The sequence below is a fragment of the Camelina sativa genome, chromosome 1, assembly GCF_000633955.1.
Source record: "Camelina sativa cultivar DH55 chromosome 1, Cs, whole genome shotgun sequence".
Taxonomy (NCBI): Eukaryota; Viridiplantae; Streptophyta; class Magnoliopsida; order Brassicales; family Brassicaceae; genus Camelina; species Camelina sativa.
Window position 1 is genome coordinate 9,945,559 of NC_025685.1, and position 20,839 is coordinate 9,966,397.

Sequence of the window (20,839 nt, forward strand, 5' to 3'; positions counted from 1 at the left end):
AACACATTTCTGCAGTCACAGTTGAACATATTAAGAAGCAGTCATTAAGAAAAGCTTCTTTGAAAGCAATGTTCTCACTTACATGAAAAAGAATTCCAGCTGTATGAGCATCCACAGCACTAAAAGGGTCATCAAGGAGGTAAACATCAGCGTCTGCATAGACAGCACGGGACAGCTGAATCCTTTGCTTTTGTCCTCCGCTTAAGTTAATCCCTCTTTGTCCTATTTCTGTGAGGTCACCATGTCCAAAACCGTTCATGTCTTTATCCAACGCACATGCTTTTATAGCCGCATTGTATCTTCCAGGTTCCATGGGCTTCCCATAGAGAATATTGTCCCGGATGGTACCACTTTGGATCCATGAGGTCTGAGAAACATAAGCAATGGACCCGGAGACCTTTACCTGTTTTCCAATTAGACAACATCAAGGAAACATTTTGGAACAAACTATTTGTACTAAATGAACAAAGTTATAGTATTGGTGGTTTTTTTGCTTACAGTTCCAGAAACTTTAGGTATTTCTCCAAGTACTGCATGCAACAGTGATGATTTTCCTGCTCCAACTGGACCACAAACTGCAACTCTTTGCCCATGCTTAATATCTAAATGTATGTTTCGAAGAGTTGGAATCTTAGTTTCTGGATCCCAACTGAAGTTTCCTGCTTGTATGTCAACTGTTGTTCCAGATTTCTCTAGACCACTTCTTTCAACTTCATCAATCTTTAGCTCGTCATCAAGCAAGAAGTTGTTTAATCTGTCGAAAGAGACATTGACTTGGATGATAGCAGAAATGGCCTCAGGTATAATTTTAACAGGCTCTGACATAACTCTAAGTGTAGCTAAAACCGTGAAAATGGTGCTTGCATTCAGTGGCGCGCTCTTCAATAAAGCACATCCCACGAAAATAACAGAAGAAACTATTGTTGGAGACATCCAATAGAGGAAAGTACCAAAGGCCTTTGTCAGCTGAGCCTTAGTCAACCATATGAATTCATCATCACGACAGGATTCTATCTTTTTCTTGAACTCTTCTTCCCATGACTGCAGCTTAATGACTTTCATGCTGTTCAAAATCTCTGAGGTGGACCTCAATCGCTTATCTTGTGCCATCATGAACTGGGTCTGGCAGTTCTGTAGCATCTTTGCGAATGGCAGATTAAGGAGACCACACAAGAGAAGAAGAATTAAACCTGGAAAAGCTCCTGCGCCAACCACTCCAAAAAGTACAGCTGTAGAAAGCAAAAGCTGCAGCGTAAGGCTCCATCCCGAGTGGAACCACCATAAGAATTCTCCCATACGATATGCATCCACGGCGATATAATTCACAATCTCCCCAGATGAATGCCTTTTCCTCCCCAAACTTGATAGCTTTAGCTGCTTTTTGTATGCAGCTACCATTAGCGCTGATCTAATCCTCATTCCTGATCTTCTCGATGCAAAGTACCAATGTCTCATTGACAAGGATTCAACTAGTTTCAGCATAACAAGACAAGCTAAGTTGAAGAAACCACTGCGGAGATCCCTGTGGTCACTGTTTGCATAATCCACAAAGACGTATAGCATTAATGGAAGAGATACAACCGCAACTGTTCTGAAAAATGCACAAACTGTTATGAATATGTTCTCTTTAAAGTAAACTTTTACAACGGCTCTAAACACCAAGTTTCTTTCCTTAGTTGAGCTTTCATCTGCAAGAAGCGTATCCCATGCTTGAGAAAATTTACTGTAAGCTAATTCAGCCTCATCCTCCGGGACTACACTTGGAATATCTTCTCGAGATAATGGTCTTTTGAATCCCAGTGAGAGTAAAGGATTCATCCAAGAGAACGACAACATGCTGAAAAATCCAGCTGTTGCTAATCTTGCCGGTTCTTTGCTAAGATTTTCAGTTAATAGAGGATCAGAGAGTCCTGTTTCACAGCAGTCTTGAGCTGCTGTAGAAGAAGATCTCAAATTCATCCATGAGCAAAGGAGAAGCAAAACACTCATGGGCGAGGTAATGACGTCGAATATTCGGAGACCATTCCCCTGCAAAAGCGTCCCACTCTTTAGTGCTAAATCCAACAAAGCAAAAGACACCCACCAAACAGATACAAGAATCCTAGTCCACTTGGAACCATTAACAAGCATCGAAACCGCAAGTGAGACCCAAATGATCCCTTCAACAAAGCAAGCAGCCCAGGAGATATCATTGACGTCACTAGCACCATGAACCAGACTGTTTAACCCAACACCAAGAAAAACGATGCTAGCAATAACACAGCATATAGCAGCAACCACAAAGACCCATCCTTTCTTGCGACGCCTGACTATAAAATGTTTGGAAACACAACCAGCCATCAAGAGCAAGTAGAAGATGCTGAGAAAAAACAGATTCAAGAAATCTATGACTGTTCTTTGGAAGCAAGAAGAAGCCAAATTCAGCTCAACATCACACCATGGAAAGCTTCCTGCGTTATACAAAAAACCCATCACAAGAGATAACAATTAGAAAAATCATCAACAGTTTTATTATATATATAGTGTGTATTACGTTATAAATAGTTTAAATTAGAGATTTTTTTTTTTTTTTCCTTTGTGTGTGTCGTTTAGAGGAGGAACACAAGAAGCCAAGTAGGGTGAATCTATAGATCCCACCATAGAATAGAATCAATGATTGAACATATTAATTGAAACTCGTTAGATTCTAAAAGTATGTCTTTTTTTTTTTTCATACAATAACCTCACCCACAACATAGAACATCACCCCAAAAAAAATGAAAACTTTAAAGCACGAAGACAAAGAAACAATGATTAAGAAAAAAGGGTAAAGTCGTACCAATCGAAACTACCATTATAGAAAGCAAACCAAACAACAGAGCTCAATCAACCAACAAAAGATAAAAAAACAAGCTTCTGCCTTTACGAAAGAAACAGTGAGAGGTTGATTGATGTTGTATTCAAGTCCACTGCATCTAAATGATTGAGTCGAATTATACGGCTTCTCGTCACAGTCATAAACCCAACAACCCCGTATGACTGTGAGAATCCAAAACGAGAATCACGCCGCCAGGAGGAGGGGAAGGTGAGAACGAATAGGAAAAAGAACTCTGTTTCTTGACATGTGTTTACTGATAGGAAAAATCTGACACTTTTGGTTTGAGTTAACAGACGCATCGTCTCGAGGCGGATTCAGAAGAATGTGGACTAGTTGACAAACTAAATATTGTATGATGAATAAAATAATCGAAAATAATTTTTAAAATATAGTACTCAATTTTCTCGTTTATTAAAAAAAAAAAAAAAAAGGAAATGCGTGGAAGATTTATTTTGGACTAATTCTCTTTTGATTTTAGTCATCTTCTGTTTTTTTTTTTTTTTCATGAACTGTTTCTTTGATTTTTAATAAAATTTTAAGACTTCACATCATGATGTTATATTGCTGCATATACATAAAAAAACGTTAGTAGATTTTCACGGGGAAAAAAAAACTAACAAAATTAATAAAGCACATAGCTGAAAAATCTTATTCTCTAAATATATCATCATCATATATTTTGTTGTTCATGACAAAACTGTTGTATTTTGACTTCATCGTATAGCTTTTTCAAAGTGAAAATCTTGTTCTCTAAAAATATTATAATAGTTTCTGACGATTTACTTTTTAACAAAATAAATATTCTGGAAACAGAACTAAACCATTCATATAAACAAAACTAACATATATATGGCAGGAGAGTTTCTCGTGGGTTTCTAATGGATTCTCAAATGAGAATGGAATCTGACTTGAGAACATAGAGCAAAATATGATCCTGTAAGTTTAATTATTTCCTTTACTCACAAAAGAAGTTTCGTTTTCATTTTTAACTGATAATATTATTACATGCACATATGATGATATACAGTATGTATACATAATTGGCTCATTTTAAAACTTAGTTAATCAATCCAGTAGCTAGTCTTGCTCGTAGATCCTTCCTCAGTATTTTCCCTGATGGAGCTTTAGGAATGGAATCAGTGAAGAACACTTTGTTGATTCTCTTATAAAACACAACCTGATGAATCACGCACACATGCACTATGATCAACGTCAAGGTCGATAATTCATTAAAAGAAAAAACTAAAAAAATGAAACCAACTAATAATATATTAACCTGTTTTGACACAAATTGCTTGATTTCATCTTCTGATATATTTGAATCTTTTGATCTCACCACAAACGCAACAGGAACCTCACCAGCATCTTCTTCTTTCATGCTGCACATTAAGAAAATAAATTGGGGAAATAAATAACAAAATTTTTGTTGGAAAAAAAAAAAACCGCAAAACATATTTTAAAGTTCACATACGCTACAACGGCGACATCGTTGATCTCTGGATGAGTGATGAGGAGAGACTCTAGCTCAGCCGGAGCCACTTGAAAGCCTTTGTACTTGATGAGTTCTTTCAACCGATCGACGATGAAAAGCTCATCGTTATCATCGATGAATCCTACGTCTCCCGTGTGAAGCCAACCGTCTTTATCGACCGTGGAAGCGGTGGCCATGGGATCATTGAGGTAGCCTTTCATGATTTGGTGGCCACGGATGCATATTTCGCCACATTTGTTCCTAGGCAAGGAATCTCCCGTGTCCGGATCAACTATCTTCATTTCCGCGTTCCTCACGACTGTACCACAAGCTCCTGATTTAACCGGAAACGGCTCTTTCGCGAACCCTAGCGACATTGCTAGCACCGGACCTGCCTCGGTCATCCCATAGCCCTGCTCCAACCAAAAGGCATAGTTTTAGACTTCAAACGTTTTAAACTTACAAACACAATTTGCGTTTGCGTGATTATAAGAAATTCAAATATTTCTAAACATTCACTATATAATTTTTATTATTTGAAATGTATCCTTAATTAGCTCAATTTCTCTATTTTTATTATATTATTATTATTTATTTCAGTACTTAATCTAAACCGAAGCACTAAACTAGTTTTACACTCTTACGATTAAACAATTCCTCAGAAAACGGAATAAACCAAAGTCCAAAATCAGGATTTTCCATATAAATCTAATTTTCACCCCCAAAAGTCTATAACCAAGAAGAGTTGCAAGTAACTTAAAATTTTACTACACGTAAGTAAGGCATTGTTTATTTTTATTTTTATTTCTCCTTTTAAGATATCCGATCCACTCACACGACCTACCACCACAACTCATCTTTTCACCTACTCAACAAATATTACAAAAATAAAAAAGTTTTGGAAAAGATATTAAAATTGTATAGACTTTAACGGCTGTGAATTATTAAGCTTTTAATATAAAAGTGGCTATAGTTGGAATCATGGAACTATAAGGAAATGATATTAGCAATGAATACTAATTAATCTTTTAATAAAAATAATATAGCCAAACTTTGGTTGTGATTATTATTTTACAAAAAACAAAATAGTTATTTCATAATCTCCATTTTTCCAAATGTAAACTGAATAAATGGGTATACCATATGCAACGTCACGATCTCATTAGTTAGTGTGCTGTCCAATATTTCGTAATTTAGGGGGGACAAATCGAAACATGTGGTAAGCTCGTGGACTTTGACTTACACACATAAAATTCAATTTCAACAACAAAAAAATATAAAATCACAATCAAACACAACCAATAATGATATCGACACGCAATGTAATTAATGCATGATCGAACACAAAAATTAGAGAGGAGACAAACCTGACCAAGCTTGGCGTTTGGAAACTTAGCACTAATAGCGTCTTCAAGCTCCTTACCAAGAGGAGCTGCACCAGACTTTATGATCCTGACCGAACTCAGATCATACTTCTCCATATCCGGCGACTTTGCTATAGCTAAGACGATCGGTGGCACGACCATAGCCACCGTGACTTTACACCTCTGAATCTGCTCTAGCAAGAGACTGATCTCGAACTTAGGCATTATCAAGATCGTAGCACCGACTCTGAGACTACAGAGCATGATGGAGTTGAGTGCGTAGATGTGGAACATAGGCAAGACGCAGAGGATCACGTCGTCTCTGTGGAAGTAAAGGTTTGGATTCTCCCCGTCGACTTGTTGCGCCACGCTCGTGACGAGACCTTTGTGTGTTAGCATCACTCCTTTAGGCAGTCCCGTCGTGCCTGACGAGTAAGGCAGCGCAACGACGTCTTCCGGCGAAATCTCCGTGTTGACTTGGATGTCTTCGGACTGAGTCAACTCAGAGAAGCGGAGGCAGCCTTCAGGGACGACGTCATCGGTGACGACGACCAAAACGCCGTCGTTTTGTAGGTTCTTGATTTTGCCGACGTATTGGGATTGTGTGACGATGAGTTTCGCGGCAGAGGCTTTGGCCTGTTTAGTGATCTCCGCTGGAGTAAAGAAGGGGTTCGCGGAGGTGGTGGTTGCTCCGATGAAGGAGGCGGCGAGAAACGTGAGTACCACTTCAGGGGAGTTAGGGAGGAGGAGCATTACGACGTCGTGTTGCTTCACGCCGAGTTTACGAAGACCGGCCCCGATTTTACGGGACGTGGCCTGGACTTCGGCGTAGGAGTATACCTCGCCGGTAGGGCCGTTGATCAAACATGGTTTAGACGCGAACTCAGAGATGTTTTCGAAGATGTAGTCGTGGAGTGGGAGGTGGTTAGGGATGTAAATATCCGGCAGTTTTGATCGGAAAATGACGTCATCGTTCTGTTTCTCATCAGTGATCATCATCACTTCTTGTGTCGACATGATCACAAGCTAAATTATCAAATGTTGTGTTTGAGACTGAGACAGAGCATGATCATGTTATGTTCCATATAAAAGCATGTTGTGGTTGGTGAAAGGGTATTATTGTAAGTTACGTGGGGTCACTTTTGTCATTTTACGGAATGATGAGTATGGAACTATGGATTGGTTCGCAATTGTAATCTCAAAGAACCACCAAGTAAGGGGTTGGTGAGCTACTGCACTATCATTATCCATGCTTTGGACTTTGGATTCTTACTCTCAGTATTTTTTATTTTCTGTAAGATAGTTCAAGTCTCTGACATTTCAGTTTCAGTAGCAGAGATATACTAATCGCCGTTGCACTTCTTGAAACGTTTTGGAGCTCTATGATTGGAGATTCTGAGAAGAGTTTCCTCTGCAACTAGCCCAATACTCAGTAACAAGTTTGGAGAAGTAAGAATCAGTATCCATTAGCCTTGAAGGCTCGTTGTACTCCACTAGATCACCTGTCAACCACCAACACCCATACATTTGGTTTAGAGATTGAAAGATAGAGTAAATTGGTTCATTAGAGAGTAAAATGTTGTTTACCAAAGGAGAGAACCATGACCATGTCACTGTCAATGACCGTTGGTACTCTATGTGCAACTGTTATCACTGTGCAATCTGCAAACTCCTCTCTTATGATTCTCTGAATGATTGCATCAGTGGCTGAATCAATGGAAGCTGTAGCTTCATCTAACACCAAGATTTTGTTTCTTTTTAACAGTACTCTTCCAAGGCAGAACAGTTGTCTCTGTCCCACGCTCCAGTTCTCTCCTTCATCACTCACTTTTAATTTCGTCCCACCAATAACACAAGATTAACGTAAGTACAACGCCACATTTTTGAAGTGGAATGAAACACAACTGTTTTTCAGTTACCTGAAGAATCGAGCTTATTAGGCAGGTTGCTAATCGTCGTCTTGAGCTGACACTTCTCAAGAGCCTGCAAAAGATATGGTTTTATTAGGAAGGTTTTCAATCGTTATTTTGAAATCTCATTCTTGTTTCTTATTTTACCTTCCATATTTCATCGTCGGAGTCAACACCTAAAGGATCAAGGTTGGTCCTTATGCAGCCACGGAAAAGAGTTGGTTCTTGAGGAATGATGCTGAGTTTCATTCTCAAGTCCTTTAGGCCAATCTTGCTTATGTCAATGCCATCAATCAATATGTAACCACTTGCTGGTTCTACCAAACGAAACAAAGCACTGATTAAAGTGCTTTTCCCACTTCCCGTTCTCCCAACAACTCCTACTCTTGTCCTTTCCCTGAATGTGCAAGAGATTCCTTTAAGAACTAACGGAGCATTGGGACGATATCTTATCTGAAACAAATGAATGGCGCAAATCAATGCCTTAAACATAATTATTACTATCATCTTGTAACACCTATGTTTTCTTCTAACCTTAAGCTCCTGCAAGTGAATTGTACCATTGGCAGGCCATGAGGAAGTTGGTCTTCTATCCTCCACAATTGCATGAGCTTCTTCTGGTATATTCATATATTGTTTTATCCTCTCTACTGAAATTATTGAATTCGATAAGGTGCAATACCATCGGGTCAGAAACACCTGAGTTTGTGTCAGAGTTAGTGCATAGGAGAGCGAAAGCCCAACGAGGCCTGCAACACAGAGGAACAAGTTCATACAGAACCTTTCAGTTTGATGAATAACATAAATATAACAGATTTTCTCAAACAAAAGCTCATGCTATATTGACACCAGTTGTGAAGATGTCATGTAACGAGTTAAATAACTCATGTACCTGGAGCTATGTAGCCCTTGGGGATAAGGATAAGCAGAAGTGCACAAGTGAACAAGGTCACATTCTGCAGAGTCTCTATCCTCAGAATCACCCATTCCATGGCTGCATTAGACAGAAAGAATAGCACGGCATCTGCATCAACTAGGTGTAAGTACTTTTTGAAGAATCTCTCTGCCGTTCCAAAAGCTCGTATTGTCACTACTCCAAGTGAGGTTTCTGCAGCATAATTCATCACTGGAGCTTTGGTTGTTCCATTGATTCTAATCAGCTCCCTTGCAGAGGCTAAATAGTAATCCTATTTTTCAACAAAGAAGCGGGTGTTAATAATGACTTCTTTGCTGCAAAAAATGAATTGAAAATGAAGTAAAATCGCAACATGTACCTGAACAACTTTCGTTGCTGCCAAAGCAAGAAGAGCTATGATAATTACTTGCCATGTCACATATGTCATGATTATAAGAGTTGCAGCGAGCTCAATAGCCGGTCCTACCACAAATATGAATGCAAATGGGATGTCAAAGTCCAAGACGTTCAAATCAGAAGAAGCCTGCAAATGTTACATATAACTACATCATACATATAATTTTTTGTGGATATTTAGTTACATGTAAGCAAAGCAATCTTACTCGAGTGAGAATGCGCCCTACGGGAGCAGAATCGAAGAAAAGCATTGGGGCTTTGAAGACTGCATTTGTGAAACCAGAGAAGAAGGCTTCAGAAGCTTTTAGTCCAAGATGAGCAGTCGTAATAGCTCTCACGTATACAAACCCAGCACTAAGAGTTGAGATAATGCTGTAGACTCCAATAAGCGTTGTATTAGTAAGTTTAGGGATCCCTATAGTAAACGCCAGCCAGTATGTCGCTGCAGCCTGAAAAACTACAAAACCAACCTGACCCAATACACTGGACCATAGAAGACACCATCCTCGAGAGACACGGATATAGTCTAAGAAAGGTTTCAACCCAACATAACCGCTCTCCTTTTCTTCTTCTTGTGTAAGTTGTACCCCTGTAACATCTGTTGTTGCGATTTCTTCTTCAATATTTCTTATCTCTTTGTCTCGACCCCCTTTCCTAAGATCTCCGAGGCTTTCATTACTCGCTAAAGGTAATACAGTTACTGCATCATTATGAGCATTCACCAGCTGTTGGAATGCAGTCCCCAACATTAAGAGCTCCTCATACTTTCCTAACTGAGTAATTCTTCCTTCCTCCATAACCTGATCAAAATCACCAATGAATTATACTTAAAACAGTTAAGATGTAGACATAATGTTTCTTTCTTTTGCTGCCACTCAAGTTTTACCAGAATTTGATCAACTTCTGAGAGAAACTCGACTTGGTGAGTGACTAGAATGACAGTTTTTCCCTTCAGCGCATCCTCAACACATTTCTGCAGTTACAGTTCAACATATTAAGAAGCGGTCATTAAGAAAAGCTTCTTTGAAAGCAATGTTCTCACTTACATGAAAAAGAACTCCAGCTGTATGTGCATCCACAGCACTAAAAGGATCATCAAGGAGGTAAACATCGGCGTCTGCATAGACAGCACGGGCCAGCTGAATCCTTTGCTTTTGTCCTCCGCTCAAGTTAATCCCTCTTTGTCCTATTTCTGTGAGGTCACCATGTCCAAAACCGTTCATGTCTTTATCTAACGCACATGATTTTATAGCAGCATTGTATCTTCCAGATTCCATGGCCTTGCCATAGAGAATATTGTCCCGGATGGTACCACTTTGGATCCACGATGTCTGAGAAACATAAGCGATGGACCCGGAGACCTTTACCTGTTTTCCAATTGGACAACATCAAGGAAACATTTTGGAACAAATATTTATACTAATGAACAAAGTAAAAGTCAGTCTTGGTGGCTGTTTTGCATACAATTCCAGATACTTTAGGTATTTCTCCAAGTACTGCATGCAACAACGATGATTTCCCTGCTCCAACTGGACCACAAACCGCAACTTTTTGCCCTTGCTTAATTTCCAAATGTATATTTTGAAGAGTTGGAATCTTAGTTTCTGGATCCCAACTGAAGTTTCCTGCTTGTATGTCCACTGTTATTCCAGATTTCTCGAGACCACTTCTTTCAACTTCATCAATCTTTAGCTCGTCATCAAGCAAGAAGCTGTTTAGTCTGTCGAAAGAGACATTGACTTGGATGATAGCAGAAACGGCCTGAGGTATAATTTTAACAGGCTCTGACATAACTCTTAGTGTAGCTAAAACCGTGAAAATGGTGCTTGCGTTCAGTGGCGCGCTCTTCAATAGAGCACATCCCACGAAAACAACAGATGAAACTATTGTTGGAGACATCCAATACAGGACACTACCAAAGGCCTTTGTCAGCTGAGCCCTAGCCAACCATTTGAATTCATCATCACGACAAGATTCTATCTTTTTCTTGAACTCCTCTTCCCATGACTGAAGCTTAATGACTTTCATGCTGTTCAAAATCTCTGAGGTGGACCTCAATCGCTTATCCTGCGCGATCATGAACTGGGTCTGGCAGTTCTGTAGCATCTTTGCGAATGGCAGATTAAGGAGACCACACAGGAGAAGGAGAATAAAACCTGGAAAAGCTCCGACTCCAACAACTCGAAAAAGTACAGCTGTAGAAAGCAAAAGCTGCAGCGTAAGGCTCCATCCCGAGTGGAACCACCATAAGAATTCTCCCATACGATATGCATCCACGGCGATATAATTCACAATCTCCCCAGATGAATGCCTTTTCCTCCCCGAACTTGATAGCTTTAGCTGCTTTTTGTAGGCAACTACCATTAACGCTGATCTAATCCTCATTCCTGATCTTCTCGATGCAAAATACCAATGTCTCATTGACAAGGATTCAACTAGCTTCAGCATAACAAGACAAGCTAAATTGAAGAAACCACTGCGGAGATCCATGTGGTCACTGTTTGCATAATCCACAAAGACATATAGCATTAATGGAAGAGATACAACCGCAACTGTTCTGAAAAATGCACAAACTGTTATGAATATGTTCTCCTTGAAGTAAACTTTTGCAACGGCTCTAAACACCAAGTTTCTTTCCTCAGTTGAGCTTCGATTTGCAAGAAGAGTATCCCATGCTTGAGAAAATTTATTGTAAGCTAATTCAGCCTCATCCTCAAGGAGTACACTTGGGATATCTTCTCGGGATAATGGTCTCTTGAATCCCAGCGAGAGTAAAGGATTCATCCAAGAGAAGGACAGCATGCTGAAAAATCCAACTGTTGCTAATCCTGCCGGTTCTTTTCTAGGATTTTCAGTTAATAGATGATCTGTTTCACTGCAATCTTGAGCTGCTGCAGAAGAAGATCTCAAATTCATCCATGAGCAAAGGAGAAGCAAAAGACTTATGGGGGAGGTTCTGGCGTCGAAGCTTCGGATACCATTTCCCTGCAAAAGTATCCCACTCTTTGCTGCTAAATCCAACAAAGCAAAAGACGCCCACCAAACAGATTCAAGAATCTTAATCAACTTGGAGCCATTAACAAGCATCGAAACCGCAAGTGAGACCCAAATGATCCCTCCAACAAAGCAAGGAGCCCAGGGGGTTGTATTGGCGTCATTAGCCCCATACATCAGACTATTTAATCCAACACCAATAAAAACGATGCTGGTAACAATACAGCAAAAAGCTGCAGCCACAAAGATCCATCCTTTCTTGCGGCGCCTGACTATAAAATATTTTGAAACAGAACCAGCTATCAAGAGCAAGTAGAAGATGCTGAGGAAAAACAAATTCAAGAAATCTATAACGGTTCTTTGGAAGCAAGAAGAAGCCAAATTGAGCTCAACATCACACCATTTAAGGTTTCCTGCGTTATACAAAAAAAGACCCATCAGAAGAGATCACAATAAGCAAATCATCAACACTTTCATACATAGTTTAATTTTTTGTCTTTTAGAGGAACAGAAGGAACACAAGAAGCCAAGTGGGGAGATTCTAATGATCCCACCATAGAGAGTATGAATGAATAAACTGGTTAGATTCTAAAAGTTTGTTTTTTTTTCCTACAAAGAACCTCACACACAACCCAAGAACACTGCCTCCACAAAAAAAATGGAAAATTTAAAGCACTAACGATTAAGAACTAAAAAAAGGGTAAAGTGGTACCAATCGAAACCACCATTATAGAAGCAAGCAACTGAGCTCAATCAACAAACAAACAAACAAACAAACAAAAAGCTTCTGTCTTTATGAAAGAAACCCTGAGATGAGAGGTTTGATTGATATTGTTTCACTAAAGCTAAAGGAGGTATCTAATCAAAATGATTCAGTCGAATTAGACGGCTTCTTGGAACTGTCCCCAGATACAAATTATTCCTGACTACGTAATTGAATAGATTCATAAACCCACCTACCCGTGGTCCCGTATGACTGTGAATCCCAAACGAGAATCACTCCCGGAGGAGCGGGAGGGGTCTCTTACCATCAATGCAGGTGAACTAGAAAACCAAAACCAGATGAGTTTACCATAATATTAAATATTTTGTCATACTAGTTGACAGATAAATATTTTGGCTCTGATTTTTACTCTAAGATAAATAATTCTATTTATATATTTAATTTTAACTCCTACCATAGTATAAAATGGCCTTTCATTTTAAAACTTACAAATTCTATCCACTTATTTTATTTTAAACAAGATATCTAACAGAATTGGGATACTATTTAAAAATAAAATTGGTGTTGGATTTCGCCGATGTGCAGATCCATAAAGAGCCCGTTAAAGAAACAAGATATGGATCTGATAGTTGGCATGGTTCGAGCCCAAGAGGAGAATTTTGTTGCCGAGGTCGAGTTAGTCGCGAGATTAGGTCAAGAAATCGGGGGCGAGATTCGAGGGGATAGTGGAACGGCAAGTCAAGGCTGTTGAGTTTAAATAGATAGAATTTGTAAAGCAGACAAGGATGTATTTTTTTTAGGTTAAGAGCAGCACACAATTTAATACAAAAAATCCAGTTCGCAATTCTTCTTAGTTCATATCGATTTAGACTGAAAGTCCGCACAGATCTTATTTCCTAATCAATTCAATTTATTCGTTGTTTCTCGTTTCAACAATTTGGCGCCGTCTGTGGGGACTTAGGTCTTTTCTATTCTCAAAATTCGATCTCTTTGAAGAAATCTAGGCGAAATGGATCCATCTACAACCAACGTAATCGCTTCCGAATCTAGCCACAAACATACCAACACCATCACGCCGCCAGCGGCTCTCCAGGAACATACGATCGCTCCCGCTCGAGACGAGCAGATCCAAGCCCGCTCTGGCATCCCAAACCAGGGAATCCCCATCGGGGTTACACACGCGATTCCCACAATCCCGTCGGGAAGCAGAAACCAGTCCCAGGTATGGATTCGCTCTGAGAACAATATAACGAATCGACCCGGGCAACATCCGACGCCCATACCATCCTCAGGGACTCCCAGTGGGACCGATCTCTCAAAAATATGAGGGATGCTCGCCGTTTTGATCGATAAGACTCAAAACCAAGACGCGACAAATCGATCTCTCATGAACCGGATCGAGCGGCATGAGCAAGAGCTCGCCCTTCGCGGAAATCACGACTTCCGTCGGGAAAACACGCAACCTTCGGAAACAATCTCAACTGATTCCGCGGAAAGAGCGTTGCCTCTAACCCGCCTCGATTTTGAGACAGTCCACGTCACCCCGCCTGGGCTCAGGACATTACCTGTGTTCGCGACCTTAGAAAATCCGCGAGCTCCGACCTTAACTACCTTCAACGAGCCAGCGAGCTCATGACCTGCTGACCAGCCCTCAGTCGGGCATGTCGGTTCAACAGCACACGATATCAGCAACTCCAACGCTCCAACGAATCCCCCAATAGGAACAAACCCAGGTTCGACCGAGGAATTAGTGAGCAGAAAGTCTCGTCACACGACGGCTGGCAGCTTCGGACTCCCCGGCCCCCCCGAGGAACGATGCAGTCAGTGCCCAATTCCTCACTGAGTACATGAATAAGGCAAGTGCCGAGATGGCCCAAATCCGTTCAAAAGTCCACCTGGCCACGAGCGCTGCGCCAGACATCGACCGTGTGATCGTAGAAACAAGGCGCACCCCATTTACCAATACAATTGCGAAATTTTGCCTTCGAGACGTGGGTAAACTACGCCTGCCCGAGTATGCGGGCATGTCTGACCCCAGAGCACACCTCCGGGCTTTCAGACTAGCAATAACAAGGGCTTACCTCACCGAAGATGAATGTGAGGCTGGCTACTGTTGATACTTCGCCGAAAATTTAGTTGGACCAGCCCTAGAATGGTTCGCGTCCATCGATTACTTCGACCAACTCGCTACCGTCTTTCTAAAGCAGTACTCAATTTTCTTCCAAGCTAAGGTCTAAGGAAAGGACGAATCACTTCGCGAATACGTAACCCGCTTCAAGGCATTCAAAGCCAGGATATCAAATTTGAACGACGAGGTCGCTCTAGCGGCCCTCCGGCATGGCCTATGGTATACATCAAAGTTCCAAGAGGAACTCATGGTACGACAGCCTCCCTCGCTCGACGACGTCCTCCATAGATCAATCAACTTCGCCAAGGCCGAGGAGGAGCGAGCTACCATGGCCGAGCTTCATAAGTCGGTGAAAGCACCTTTCAACCCCTCCAAAAAACCCTTTCAGAGGGATCCGCTAGAACCCGGCCTACACGCCTTCGCGGTGGATTCCACAACCAGACCTAAAAACCCTAATTTCGATCCCGAAAAGTTCTGCAAATACCACAAGATTCAAGGTCACTCGACCGAAGACTGCAGAACCATGGGTCGTCTCCTCGCAAGGAGGCACGAAGCGGGGGAGCTCGATGAAATCAACCTCGAAAAGGAGGGAAAGAAAGCCAGGGAGGCAAATGCAAACGCAAAAGATGTCGTCGCGAAACGTGAGAGAATTGACGAGGCCGAGGGGTCATCACCCGCTCTACCCCCGAAGAAACATATCTATCTCGTCTTCAAAGGTCTTGCCCTTTGCCGCACTTCACCTAGGTCAGTGTATACGCTGCCTCCGGCTCCTCGGAAACTTGCGAGCTTCCGACCTCACATATCACAATCCCGACCAGACCCACCGGATTGACTATATCACGGGAGGATCCGCCCTGTGCCTTAGCTCTGTCAATTCGATCAAAGCGTACCAACGCAGGGTCGAGAATTACTACCGGGAAAGAAAGCCACGCTCTGAGCCCGATTATGAAATTACTTTATGGGAGAGCGAAACCGCCGACTTGGACAAGCCCCACGACGACGCTCTGATTGTTAGGCTAGATGTTGGAGGATGCAAGCTGTCACGCATAATGATAGACACCGGAAGCTCGGTCAATCTCCTGTTCTAAGACGCCTTAAAACGAATGGGCTATCCTGACTCCGAATTAAAGTGGGGCAAAACCCCAGTCACAGGATTCACCAGGAACATGACTCTGGCCAAGGGTACCGTCCAGTTAATCGTAGAGACAAGAGGGGAACGGCGTTTGGTCGACTTCATGGTCGTTGACCGCCCCGCTCCTTTCAACGCCATCCTCGGCAGACTATGGATCTACGGGATGAAGACCATCCCATCCACTTACCATCAATTCGTGAAATTCCCAACCCAAAGCGGAATCACAACCATTTATGGATGCCAACGCGCCTCCAGACAGTGTTATAGAGGCGGTTACGACTTAATCAAAAAGTCCAACCAATAGCAATTAATGATCAACGACGAGCTTAAAGCTCGTCAGCTTACAGGTCGAAAGAATCCGGTCTCCCGCAGTCTTTTAACGACCAAGGTCGACCAAATTTCTATCATGGAAGGCCACCCTGACCGATGTGTCAGAATTGGAGCCGACCTGAACGTCAGCACAATGGCTGAATTGATCCACTTTTTGGGGTAAATTGCGCGACCTTCGCCTGGTCTTCGTCTTTCATGAAGGGAATTGACATACGCGTCACCTCGCACCAATTGAATGTCGAACCCAGCTATAAACCAATAAAGCACAAGCGTCGTAAGCTCGGCCCCGAAAGGGCCAAAGCGGTAAACGACGAGGTGGATCGACTGGTGAAGGTTGGTTCCATTCGCGAGGTCCAGTACGCCGAGTGGCTGGCCAACCCCGTTGTGGTCAAAAAGAAAAACGGGAAGTGGCACATTTGCATCGACTTCAAGGATCTTAACAAAGCTTGCCCAAAGGACAATTACCCCCTCCCGCACATCGACCGGCTGGTCGAAGCAACTGTCGGGCACGAGACCTTCGGACTTGTCCCTCCACCTGTCATCCTTCCCGAGAATCGCCTAGCGAATTTCTCGGTCTTGTCGGCGGGACATGTAGTATGTCCCCTGAAATCCTGAGTTGTGTTTAATGTGACACAACCGCAGGATATCGTCGACGCTGAGTATGATTTCCTCCTCGCGCCCTCTGATGTAAAGTCCGATTACGTTCCTCATGAAATTCGGACACATCTGGGGGAATGCCATTCGAAGGCGTTGCAGGACTTGGAAGATGATTCGGGGAATGGGGAAGACGAGTCCGCATCTTTCGAAGTACGTCGTGTACGCACAACAGTAGCCCGGTGGAACGGTTTCCGGATTATATGTGCCGTCGGGCAACAATATCATGTTACTTCCGACAGGACTCCGTGTTTTTGGTGGAGGTCGACGAGGTGCTTCTCCGTAGTAATCGGAGGGATATGGTTTCCCCAGAGCTCGAGTGGTGCCATTGAGAATTAAAAAAGATGAAAATCGAGGATGACAAAGTCTAGAGAGGGGCGACGGAGAAGAGGTGTTTCTAAAAATAAAACCCTAGCAAATTATTAAAAAAGCGAGAGAGAAAGGAAAAGAGATTACCTTCAAGTAGTGGATGACTGCGCGGTTATGACGAGACGTGTAGCTTATGGTTTCCAAGCCATAATTGCTTCAGTTTTCGGGATCCCACGAATCTCTCTCTTTTAATCTGGACCGTCAAAACCGTCTGCCTCTACCGTTGGATCTGGGGAGAGAAAAGATAATCCTTACGAAAATCTTGGAGGACGAGATCCAGCGTGTTCACCTTGAGGAGGATCACGAAATCGAAACGGCAGAGAATTCCCCGAATATTCGCCTTTTTATCTTTTAACGAAAGGGAAAAAGGCTGGGGGGCAATTGTTGGTGTTGGGTTTCGCCGATGTGCAGGCCCATGAAGAGCCCAATAAGGAAACAAGATATGGACCTGATAGTCGGCCTGGTGCGAGCCCAAGAGGAGAATTTTGTTGCCGAGGTCGAGTCAGTCGCGAGATAAGGTCAAGAAATCATGGGCGAGATTCGAGGGGAGAGTGGAACGGCAAGTCAAGGCTGTTGAGTTTAGATAGATAGAATTTGTAAAGCAGACGAGGATGTATTTTTTTTAGGTTAAGAGCAGCACACAATTTAATACAAAAATTCGAGTTCGCAATTCTTCTTAGTTCATATCGATTTAGACCGAAAGTTCGCCCAGATCTTATTTCCTAATCAAATCAATTTATTCGTCGTTTCTCGTTTCAACAATTACAAAACATAAATAGAAGATACAACGATTAAACATATTTATTTAAACATCATCATTAATATGGGAAAAAACTGAACGTTTAATACCTCGTCTTTTTTGGTTTGAAGAAAAATACTTCATTGAATTATAGTTAGTCTAAAAATACATGATATTTTAATCTGTTGGTGAATTCGAATCCTCAACTCATGGGACATTAACGGACGTTACAGAGCCGTTAATGGATTAAATTTTAATCTTATTACTTATATATACATTTACCATGAAGATCTTTCTGGCTTAATTTTCGTGGTCTCGTGGTTAGACGCCATATCTCTTAACCCAAAGAATTCAGTAACGATTCCCGGGATTACAGTTTTTTTTTTTCATTTTGAAGGTGGCTCTCGGTTTTCTGAAAACTGCATCGAACCGGAATTCAAACCGGGATTCTCTGTTAGGTTTCTTAATTCTTTGATTCACTGAACGAAATCTACTGAATCATCCATCACCAAAAGAACGAAAGATGCATAATTCAAGATCCAACAGAAATCAAGCGAGAAACAAAGAGATCGAGAAAACGAATAAGCAAAAGGATATGATCAGCAGGAGCAACGATAGCCATGATAGGTAATTCGACAAAGGAAGATTCGATAGATCCTTCTCGGATCAAAGGGGGATGCGGCCAAAAAGATAAAAGAAGAAGAAGAAGAAGAAGAAGATAGAGAAAACCTAAACGAAATCAAAACTAACCTAGATCTAATTTCATTGTGAGGCTTTCTCTCTTCAATACCCAAAACTTTAGATTCAACACTAGCAAATCTCCCCGGTGAAAACGAAAAGAATAGAAAATTAGGGTTTTGTTTTCTGCAATCCGGTTCGATACGGTTGACAGAAAACCGAGTCACCTTAAAATTGATAAAAAAAAAAAAAAAACCGGGAAGCCCCCGGCCTCGAACCCATATTGCGTGTGGAATGAGATACGACATAAGGCATTTTTACCACCTGATCACAAATGATCAACTAATGGATTTCGAAGTGAGAAATAGTTTTTTTTGTCTTTGATTTGTCTACTAAATTATAAAATCACTGTAGTTTAGTGTGTTTAGTTTTCTTTTTCATTTTATTTATTTAAGGGCAAAGTTAGTTNTTTTTTTTTTTTTTTTTTTTTTTTTTTTTTTTTTTTTTTTTTTTTTTTTTATGTTAGTTGAGTTTTTAAATATATATTATTAACTTTTTGGTGCTAATTATGAAAATTTTAGTTATCATTTCTGTTGTAAACTAGAGAATTTAGGGAATGAAATCTCTTATTCTTATTATTGATAATCGAATGAGGTTACATATATAGTAAAGTACAAGGGCTAAAGCCCATAAACCGACTAGGAAATAGAATAGGCCGATAGGCCGATGGGCCAAAGGCCGATGGGCCGTACACGGACGGACCGTACATGGGCCGGTTATGGAGTCCACCATCCAGTGGTTTACAACACTCCCCCTTGGATGACATAACCGTGCATGTGCTGGAAGAGGATCTCTGTAATGCGCTTGGGGATGCTGCCTCATTAATACCTTACCAGGAAAACCCAATGGGACAAAACCTTGGTGAAAGAAAAAGAGTATAGCACGCATTACTCCCCCTGTTCCAAGCATCACTCTAAGTCCTTAAGCCTCCGCATTCCAATCTGGTGCGTGAGCTTCCTGAATGTTGTTGTCGGTAATGCCTTGGTGAAGAGATCGACTGAGTTGTCGCATGACTGAACTTGCACCACTTGAACTTCTCCGGCCTTTTGTAGTTCGTGTGTGAAGAAGAACTTCGGCAGTATGTGCTTCGTCCGATCTCCCTTGATGTAACCTTCCTTGAGCTGTGCGATGCAGGCTGTATTGTCTTCATAGAGTACGGTTGCTCCCTTGTTGTCTTCTAAACCGCTATCCGTCCGAATATGCTGAGTCATGGACCGCAACCAAACACACTCATGGCTGGCTTCATGTATGGCCAGGATCTCGGCGTGATTTGACGATGTGGCCACAAGAGTTTGTTTCATGGAACGCCAAGAGATCGCAGTACCACCATGTGTAAACACATAACCTGTTTGTGACTTACCATTGTGTGGATCGGATAGATAACCTGCATCAGCAAAACCAACTAAACCATCTTTGTTATAGTTAGTATAAAATAGACCAAAGTCCGTCGTTCCTTGTAGGTAACGCAGAACATGTTTAATACCATTCCAGTGCCTTATGGTCGGACAAGAACTATATCTTGCTAGGAGGTTCACGGCAAAACATATGTCCGGTCTAGTGTGACTAGCCAAGAACATTAACGCTCCTATAGCACTGAGGTAAGGCACTTCAGGACCAAGAACTTCTTCATTGTCCTTCTTAGGAGCGAATGGATCTTTATCCAAGTCTAAGCTTCTAACAACCATTGGTCTAGTCAATGGGTGAGCTTGCTCCATTTTAAACCTCTTGAGCACTTTTTCCGTGTATGCCTTTTGACGCACAAGGATCCCACTATTTCTATACTCAAGTTGCAATCCCAAACAGAATTTTGTCTTGCCTAGGTCTTTCATCTCAAATTCTTTCTTGAGATATTCTACAGTTTGGGCGATTTCCCCAGAGGTCCCAAAGATGTTTAAATCATCCACATATACTGCTATTATTACAAATCCTTTGTTTGCAAACTTCTTTATGAATATACATGGACTGATCGGGTCATTCTTATAGCCTTCCTTAGCTAAATATTCACTCAATCGGTTATACCACATCCGACCACTTTGTTTCAGTCCATAAAGCGATTTGTCTAGCCTTATGCAGTACTGGTCTCGAGAACCACTCTTATNTATTGTCTTCATAGAGTA

General features: G+C 41.6%; 3 protein-coding genes across 4 annotated transcripts in view; all 3 read right to left on the reverse strand.

Annotated features, from left to right (window-relative positions):
• LOC109125179 (ABC transporter C family member 8-like) overlaps positions 1-3,192 on the reverse strand; it is a 7,321-nt gene extending 4,129 nt beyond the window's left edge. Inside the window, exons 1-2 of the mRNA XM_019227068.1 lie at positions 499-3,192; positions 79-403 (exon numbers count right to left, since the gene is read on the reverse strand). Coding sequence (XP_019082613.1) covers positions 79-403; positions 499-2,472 — 2,299 coding nt within the window. The 5' untranslated portion in view covers positions 2,473-3,192. The remainder of the gene's footprint in view (positions 1-78; positions 404-498) is intronic.
• Positions 3,787-6,827, reverse strand: LOC104786311 (4-coumarate--CoA ligase 2). The gene is made up of 4 exons (XM_010511685.2): positions 5,696-6,827; positions 4,329-4,741; positions 4,134-4,236; positions 3,787-4,034 (listed from the first exon to the last, which is right to left on the reverse strand). The coding sequence occupies exons 1-4, from the start codon at positions 6,707-6,709 to the stop codon at positions 3,915-3,917; spliced, it is 1,650 nt and encodes a 549-aa protein (XP_010509987.1). The 5' UTR covers positions 6,710-6,827; the 3' UTR covers positions 3,787-3,914.
• On the reverse strand, positions 6,907-12,811 carry LOC104786303 (ABC transporter C family member 8-like). 2 transcript variants are annotated; one of them, XM_010511671.1, is made up of 12 exons: positions 12,621-12,811; positions 10,379-12,321; positions 9,961-10,281; positions 9,801-9,887; positions 9,121-9,714; positions 8,877-9,041; positions 8,495-8,789; positions 8,137-8,351; positions 7,750-8,055; positions 7,612-7,675; positions 7,280-7,519; positions 6,907-7,194 (listed from the first exon to the last, which is right to left on the reverse strand). In XM_010511671.1, exons 1-12 carry the CDS (start codon positions 12,634-12,636, stop codon positions 7,073-7,075), a joined length of 4,368 nt encoding a protein of 1,455 aa, XP_010509973.1. In that variant the 5' UTR covers positions 12,637-12,811; the 3' UTR covers positions 6,907-7,072. The 2 variants fall into 2 exon arrangements, with proteins under 2 accessions (XP_010509973.1, XP_019082831.1); XM_019227286.1 differs by lacking the exon at positions 12,621-12,811 and having other exon boundaries at positions 10,379-10,981; positions 11,071-11,187.

Excerpts from the sequence above, each read along its gene's own strand:
- LOC104786311 (XM_010511685.2), bottom strand. The coding sequence starts at position 6,709 with ATGTCGACACAAGAAGTGATGATGATCACTGATGAGAAACAGAACGAT. Across the intron at positions 4,742-5,695 it reads CAAACGCCAAGCTTGGTCAG|GGCTATGGGATGACCGAGGC; the intron begins GTTTGTCTCCTC and ends TGGTTGGAGCAG. Across the intron at positions 4,035-4,133 it reads AGCAATTTGTGTCAAAACAG|GTTGTGTTTTATAAGAGAAT; the intron begins GTTAATATATTA and ends GTGATTCATCAG.
- LOC104786303 (XM_010511671.1), bottom strand. Across the intron at positions 7,676-7,749 it reads CCGACGATGAAATATGGAAG|GCTCTTGAGAAGTGTCAGCT; the intron begins GTAAAATAAGAA and ends TATCTTTTGCAG. Across the intron at positions 7,520-7,611 it reads TAATAAGCTCGATTCTTCAG|TGAGTGATGAAGGAGAGAAC; the intron begins GTAACTGAAAAA and ends CGAAATTAAAAG.